This window comes from Chaetodon trifascialis, chromosome 17 (assembly GCF_039877785.1).
Source record: "Chaetodon trifascialis isolate fChaTrf1 chromosome 17, fChaTrf1.hap1, whole genome shotgun sequence".
NCBI classification, from domain to species: Eukaryota; Metazoa; Chordata; class Actinopteri; order Chaetodontiformes; family Chaetodontidae; genus Chaetodon; species Chaetodon trifascialis.
Window position 1 is genome coordinate 14,648,515 of NC_092072.1, and position 7,350 is coordinate 14,655,864.

Sequence of the window (7,350 nt, forward strand, 5' to 3'; positions counted from 1 at the left end):
GTAGTATTATGCTAGTATACATATACATCGCTGAATGACCTGTCATCATCCCAGTAGTATAAAAAGTGCCTCAGGAAGATGGTTCAGCTGGGAGGGAGTTCCATAGTACCCCTGTAGGCTCACAGCAAGAATAATCAATTTTATTTTATTTTATTTTATTTTATTTTATTTTATTTGCGTTCCCTCGTAATACTGTTTTTCTGCCATTCCTTCTGAGGAATATGTATCTTCCCGCTCACCTCATCCAGTATGCATCAGCTCATTAACTATGCTGATACACTGCTTAATAGCCATGGTAATATTATCATGTAATGTAATTTGTGAAAGTAAACTTAAACGAATTCTTAGCTCAAGAGGTCTCTCTAGAAGAAAGCAGTATGGTAAGATGCTGTCTGTTTGATTCGTGACCACAAGTCAGCAGTATGTTATTATTGTAAAAGTTCTAAGTAACAGTGGCTAAAACCAAAGCTCATTCATTGACACTGTACGTTTGTGGAGGTCACAGATGCAGCAACAATGAGATGATTTACCCAGGTACAGAGTGAAACATAGAAAAAGCGTTCGTTGGGGGACAAAAATCACAGAACTAAGGTATGTATGCAACGTACTTATCACTGATCAATCAGTTAATCTTATGTAGCAGCGCAGCAAAACACTTCATTTTTAAAAGAGATCCTTGACGCTATCTCGCCAAAAGTGACAACACAAACGTCAGACATTCTAAACACCTGTTTACCTGAAATAGGCCACCTGTGCACAGCCTCTATGTGTAATTTCAGGATATCTATGATGAAAGTTGCATTATGGGAACGCAAAACTAATGGTAGGGAGTGCGAAAACCTTCCGAGGTAACGCGAAAAAAAAAAAAAAAAAATCTCGCTGTGACCCTAGAGGGGCTCCGTATTGTGCAGGACAAACTTGTTCTTACGCAACTTTTTATTATAACTTTTATGATAAAATTGATATAAGTCTGTGAAAATAATATGGTCAGAGTTAATAGCTAAAATTTAAAATCTGAAATCTAAAGATTAAATTCTAACATCTGATAGGATGTTACGGTAGTCATATGGACTGGGCGTGGTTTTGGCCGATGTGAGGTGGTTGTTGTTGGGCAGAAGAGTCGCGGCTTGCCAGCGTGTTTTCTGACAAATTAGTTTTAATTGTTTTAAATATGGTAAGTTTCAGTTGCAGTTTTAAGTGCACAATGAACTGGTATAATTATAGCCAAACAATTGCTTTGTCCAATTGAAGATATTTTGTTGACTTAATTATCAATATACTAAGATAGTTAAATGCTATGCTAACTTTAGTGTTTGCTAGCTAGGTCATGTTGATAGATAATTAGCGAGCTTTGGTTTGAAAAGGGCGCACTAGCTGTTCGTTGCTGCCGTTAGCTGGGGCTAAAACAACTGAGCTGTATTTCACATTAGCAACAGCTAATTTTAACATAGCGTAGCCTATCAACCTGACTTATTTTGTCCATGAAATTTTCGTATCTCTGTAGCTGCTCGACTGCTTGACGGTCAAGGTTTCCCTTGTAAAAGACCGTTTAAGATAGATGGAGTTCACCATTAACAATGTAAACTACCACGCAACTATTTCCCTTTTTTTTTGCCGATCGAGGAAAACTTGAGCTACAAGGTTCACGGCAAGGTTTCTTGTGAATTTCCCTAGTATCTATCAATCTATCTATCTTAGGTAGTGAAAACCAAAAGTTTTCTATTTTAAGATGTTGGCAAATTTGGAGCGAAATAACACTGATCATTCAGTCTAAATGACTTCTCCTTGTAGATAAGTTGTACTTGACCAGTGCAACTACAAGTGTTGGCCCTGAGAAAAAGTAGGATTTTTTTTTGTGGTATTTTCCTATTACTGAACTCAATGATTCAAATGTCTTGCTGTAAGGATGTTCACAAGCCCAGAAGCAGCGAGCAGACTTCATCTTCCCTGAAGTTGTCAAATGGCTACATTCTGCCTGAGGGCAAACGGACCCCCAACGCCCTCTTTGTTGGTGGGATTGACTTGAAGGTAATGTGTTTACAGTAGGTCACCTTTACACCTCTTGGTAATTGTGTGTTATTATTAATTTTTACCCTGTATGAAACAGATTAGAATATGTTATGACTAGTTTGATCATTTCCGATATATTCCAGGCACATTCACATGTGAAAATAAGTAATATGGATCAGAATTGGATCAGCATCTAAATACAAAGACCAAAGTTACCAAGCCTTGGCTGAGAGATGTGAGCGGAAACTTTCAGATATGTCAGTGGTTTATAGGTAGAACTGTTTTAGATATTCATTCACTGTTTTGAGTGTGAAATTGACTGCTGTCAAGTCTATCTTGTGAACAGTGGCTTTCCGAGGAAAGCCCACACATTTATAGTGATAATAATTTATTCCTTTGAAAGTTTTATTCTACTCTAAATTCAATTTTCAATGCCACAGCACATTTGAATGTGTCATCACTTAACCTTAGAAGATTGCTGTTTTCAGTTCAATTTTATTTATTTATTTGTATTTTATATTTCTATATTTATTGAGTGGAACCTCAAAAAAGGTGAAAACCGTGGTTTTATTGTGCGTTGTGCACAGTGCATAAGTGAACTGGTTTTCTTTTCTTTTACAGTACATAATAGAGTGAGGATGGTCAATTAAAGCAGCCAAAATGTTTTCTTTTTTTTTTTTTTTAACTTGGAATTAATTTCAACCTTCAGGTGAATGAAAATGAAATGCGGGACTTCTTTACCAGATATGGTGCTGTTAAAGAAGTGAAAATTATCACGTACCGTGGAGGGATCTGCAAAGGGTGAGAATTATTAGTACATTTCCAATGTATTCAATCTATTTTTGTTTAATGAATTAAGAGACATTGAAAATGAAAAACAATGCACATGTGCATTATTGTTCTGCATTCAGCTTAGTGAGACATTCACAAAGCATGAATGCAGCAATAATTTCGAGTCCTTTAAGTTTCTTCTTAAAGAGTTATATGTTCTCTGTATTGTCAGGTAATTTGTGTGAAAGTGTGTGGGTGTAAACTGGGGGATAGTTCATTTGCATGTTTGTTTCATGAATATTCATTAGCTTTCATAACTTGTTTGTGTATTCTGAGATTTGTTGTGTCTTCTTAGATATGGGTTTGTGTACTTCAATGAAGATGTCAACATTCAGTCAATCATTGAGGTGAGTGTGTGTCAGTCTGTGGAATTGCCACTGTGTCATATTCATCTCTGACAGTAATATTTCATCTGTTCCTTTTTTTTTTTCTGCCACAGCAACAGATCAGTTTTAAGGGCCGGAAACTCAAGCTGGGCCCTGCCATCATGAAAGAAAGAAGCTATCGTATGTATTCTGATACACTTGAGAAGAATTTCATTGGATGTTTGGTTAGCAACTTCAAGATCTTCGCACTAAATATATTGTGTGTCTCTCCCCCTGTCTAGGGTCCATGCCATCCCGTCTAGTGGGCCCGGCTCCTTGGATGAGCCCCGCTCAGCTCTTCTACTGCACTTGCTGCTCATCTATGGGAGGAGGTGGCGTACAACCTCCATCCATCTTCAATGGAGGCGGCCCCTACAATCAGGTAACACGCACATAGGCAAGCTATCAGGAATGTCATGTCAAGCCAAGTAAACACCCTGTGTGTGGCTGTGACACACACCTTTCTATTCTCTCACTTGCACTCTGTAAAATAAAATGAAACATATTTTCTCTGAGGGGAAGTTTGCTCATTATCACAGCCAAGAATAGAGGCGTAAGGTGGAGAACAATCTATCAATTTAGTTTTCAATGTACTAGAAAAGATGATTAAAAAATGTAAAGTGGCTATAGAGTGGTTAATGACATTGCTAATAATAACCAAGTTGGTGAATTATTCAGACAGTCCCAACCATGAAAAACATGGGCAGTTGTAGTGCAGACCCTGCAAGTACACTAACAGGAGTAACAGACACACATATTGTTGCCTTTCGGTCTGTTTCATGCTTTTCATTATGTAGCGCTGCTTAGCGCTGTTTGCTGCTCTGTACTGTGTGTAAAGTGTTCCTTCTGGTTCTTTTTGCAGCCATGCTCCTACTCCAACGTTGGGTTTGTGATACCACAGGTGCCAGTGAACTATGCACATAACTCCTATGCCTACCAGGTACACACACACACACACACACACACACACACACCCCCACACCCCCAATTAGTCAGCAGCATCCAGTGCAGTGTCTCGTAGGCCTTGCACATATGCTCCTGCATAAGAGATGAAGGGTTCAGTCTGGCTCAGATCCACCTGTCCCTGCCAACCCCACACTCCACACACACCCCATCTCCTGTAGAGGCAAGTCTGGGTTTGCTGCCTTCTGTTTGACCGCTGACCCCTCTCCCCCCCCCCACATGCAGTACACTCCAGTTCACTGGACGGCGGACCAGAGGACACGGGCTGTCAATCAGGTGCCCCAGCATTTAGTCAGAATAGGAGCAGATGATGTAAGCATAATTATGTTTCAAAGCAACGCACATCACTTCCCATTTGGGAACCTCACTAAGCCAGTGGGATGAAAGCATTGACATTCTGTTCAGTATTTTACTCATGTTGTCATTCTGGGTTTCTAATGTTATCATCGACATTTTAGAGAGGTATGTCCACAAACTGCAGTGTTCATAGAGGCCATTAGATGGTGTTGTCTGGCCAGTGTTGGCATCCTGAGGAATGGACCGTGTGCGTCAACAATTAATTCTTATAATCTCCAGTCGTATGAAGTTGATTTTGTGTACCGGCTATTTCTGACTTTTTCAGTGTTTCATTTTGGAAACCTGTTTTTGTGCCAGATGTTTACGTCTTTGAAGAATCTCTGTGAGTTTGTTCTCACAGAGCTTTTTATAATGTTATGCTTTGTTTCCAGAACTTTGTTGACTGTGGAGTCCAGACTATGCTGACTGTGCTGTAGTCCACATCTACTGAGCCCCCTGCCAGGTAAAACACTACCCTTAATGAAGAGCTGTCATACCAGTGTGAGAGTAGGTAACAGTGTGGCATGCCATGGAGGACCATGACTCTGCACGCTTGCACACCTTTTGTCAAGGAGGAAGGAGGTTAATCAGTGTAAAGCACTAACGTTGCTGTGTTTTGTTGGAAGAAAAACCTGCATACTGCACATTGTTGCCTATCCCTATTTAGCTGTTTCACAATCACTTTGCTCCTCCTTCAGCCATGATGTTCTGCAGTCATGCCCAGCATTGCTCCATTAATTTTCTGTCCTCGCTGTTCCCTCTTCTCATTCTACTGTTACACAAACACACAGTAAACCTCAGGAATTTGCTTGATATCTGACCAACGCAGCTTTTAAAATGACTAATCCTGACTGGGTGTGTAATTGATTGCTTGTGATGTTGTTTTCTGCCCTGTGCTCTCTTACGTACAGGCTACAGTGGCTAGAGTGAGTCAAACCGCAGACAGGATGACATCTTGACGTTACGGACGGCTGGAAGTAACCCAACTCCTCACACTGTTTTCAGAAAGGCCTCCTCTCTCCTCCCTTGCCTCAACTTTTGAGACCCATTTTAACACCAGACTGCAAGAGCTCTACACTTTAACTGTACAAGTTTGATCACAGTCACTTTGACCATGATCGGTCAGGACCACTGTTGTGTGGTCAAACGGCTTTTAACCCACATGGATCACAGTAATACTCGCACAGGAAGAGCAGAGCACCCTCACCTTTCCGGCTGATATATGGGCTCACATTCTTTTTCTTTTTCCCTCTTTATTTCCTTTGTTATTTACTCCAAACAAAAAAGACTTTTAAGCTCACCTTTTGTGCCTATTTATTTTTTATTTCTAGAATTATTTTAAATGTTTGTTTGGTTTGGGCTCTTTTTTTTTTTAGCCTGTGCAAGGGCTCTCTCTGCATTAATGGTACGTTTCTATATATGTATATATATTGTAACAATGTCTTGCAATCTGGTTGTCAGCATTGGAGAAGAACGCCTCTTTAACTCCAATTCAGGTCTTTATGTTTCTCTGACTAAGAAAGTTCATTAACTCGTCTACTACAGCATAAGAGCACTCAGGCCCTCACATTTATTTTGTGCTCTATTTAATTGGGTGCTGATTGAGCAGCAAATGAATGGCAGCTTATCATTATCACTGATTTCATGCGAACACCAGACATTTCAAGTCAAGCTCCTCAGACCATGTTGTGGCATACTGATCAGCTGTGTGTTGCAGTTCTGGACCACCTCATCTTGTCGCCGGTGTTTCTCAAAACAGTTCCAGAAGTTCACGCTCATGAGCAATCACAGCATCAATTTTTCCTTCCCCGTAAAAAGTGAGGCGCTCTCTTTCTTTTGGGAAGACATTCACTGTACATAGTTCACTTTATACTGGTTGTTTCAGCATGTTGGGTTTTAGTATAATCGCAGGTGATCTGACATCGAGTGTGAGTCATGATTCTTTTCATATATTTTCAGTAAGTGCACTTCATTTTTTGTTTGCGTACACTTTAAGAGCAGCTGTGTGTGGTTGTAGATGGTATTTGGTGAACATCACAGATTTTCTTTCCTTTGACTACAGTTCTGCGTAGCTGTATGGGCTTGACCCCAGTGTCTCCTGTGTGCAAACATCTGATTGTATTGATGGAATTGTTCTGTTCAGAGAGCCTGGGCACCGCACTGTTTGGTTTGCTTTATTAAGTCCATGTTTGGCAGGGTTTGGATGTTTTTGTTTGCAAGAATAAAGTTAAAGTATGTTATCGTTTAAGCTTGTGAAGGTCTGTAGTTGTGTATTTTCTGGGACATTTATTTGAAGACTGTTTATTTCACACTTTTGTTAGCAGGTGATGGTGTTGGCGCGGTCTGTGCCCACCTCTGCTGTTTCCAGCCTCCGTAAGCTTGTCAGGGTTGGATCCCTGGTCTTCCCTGGCAACAAGCCCATCATCTCTTGGTCACAGAGCGTTTTGTTTTTGTCACAGTCTGCTGGTGTGACTGGGCTCCCCAGGGTGTCCTGTCCAGCTCGTGACCACCCACCACCCCGCCCATCTACCCCCCAGTCAGACATTTTTGAATTATGAATAAGTCTGGATAGCGTCTTATGAAATATGAATTTTCCACTGGCGACCTGTGAAAAACACAAATACCTCTAACCTCAATAACCTTGATGGGAGACCCACATCCACACAGCCAAAAACTTATTTGACTCGTGGGGTACAAATGTCTGGAAACATTAAGTAGCATTAAGTAGCTGTGTGCTGTGATTTTTCTAAGAATTTAACCACCACTAGGATAGTTTAATAAATTCAAAGTCCACAATAGGATTCATGCTAAGTGTTTCAGAGTGTCCAATCTTGGAGCAGGGAGT

At 40.4% G+C, this 7,350-nt stretch overlaps 1 protein-coding gene across 1 annotated transcript; it reads left to right on the forward strand.

Annotated features, from left to right (window-relative positions):
• The first annotated feature begins 1,890 nt into the window (after nucleotides 1–1,890).
• On the forward strand, nucleotides 1,891–4,942 carry dazl (deleted in azoospermia-like). Its single transcript, XM_070985080.1, has 8 exons — nucleotides 1,891–2,028; nucleotides 2,720–2,811; nucleotides 3,137–3,188; nucleotides 3,281–3,347; nucleotides 3,449–3,588; nucleotides 4,069–4,146; nucleotides 4,395–4,445; nucleotides 4,898–4,942. Exons 1-8 carry the CDS (start codon nucleotides 1,891–1,893, stop codon nucleotides 4,940–4,942), a joined length of 663 nt encoding a protein of 220 aa, XP_070841181.1.
• Nucleotides 4,943–7,350: the final 2,408 nt, after the last annotated feature.

What these genes read in the sequence shown, in the direction of transcription:
- dazl (XM_070985080.1), top strand. Translation starts at nt 1,891, where the DNA reads ATGTCTTGCTGTAAGGATGTTCACAAGCCCAGAAGCAGCGAGCAGACT. An exon ending in ACATTCAGTCAATCATTGAG is followed by an intron (nt 3,189 to 3,280) that starts GTGAGTGTGTGT and finishes TTTCTGCCACAG; the next exon opens with CAACAGATCAGTTTTAAGGG. An exon ending in GGACACGGGCTGTCAATCAG is followed by an intron (nt 4,446 to 4,897) that starts GTGCCCCAGCAT and finishes CTTTGTTTCCAG; the next exon opens with AACTTTGTTGACTGTGGAGT.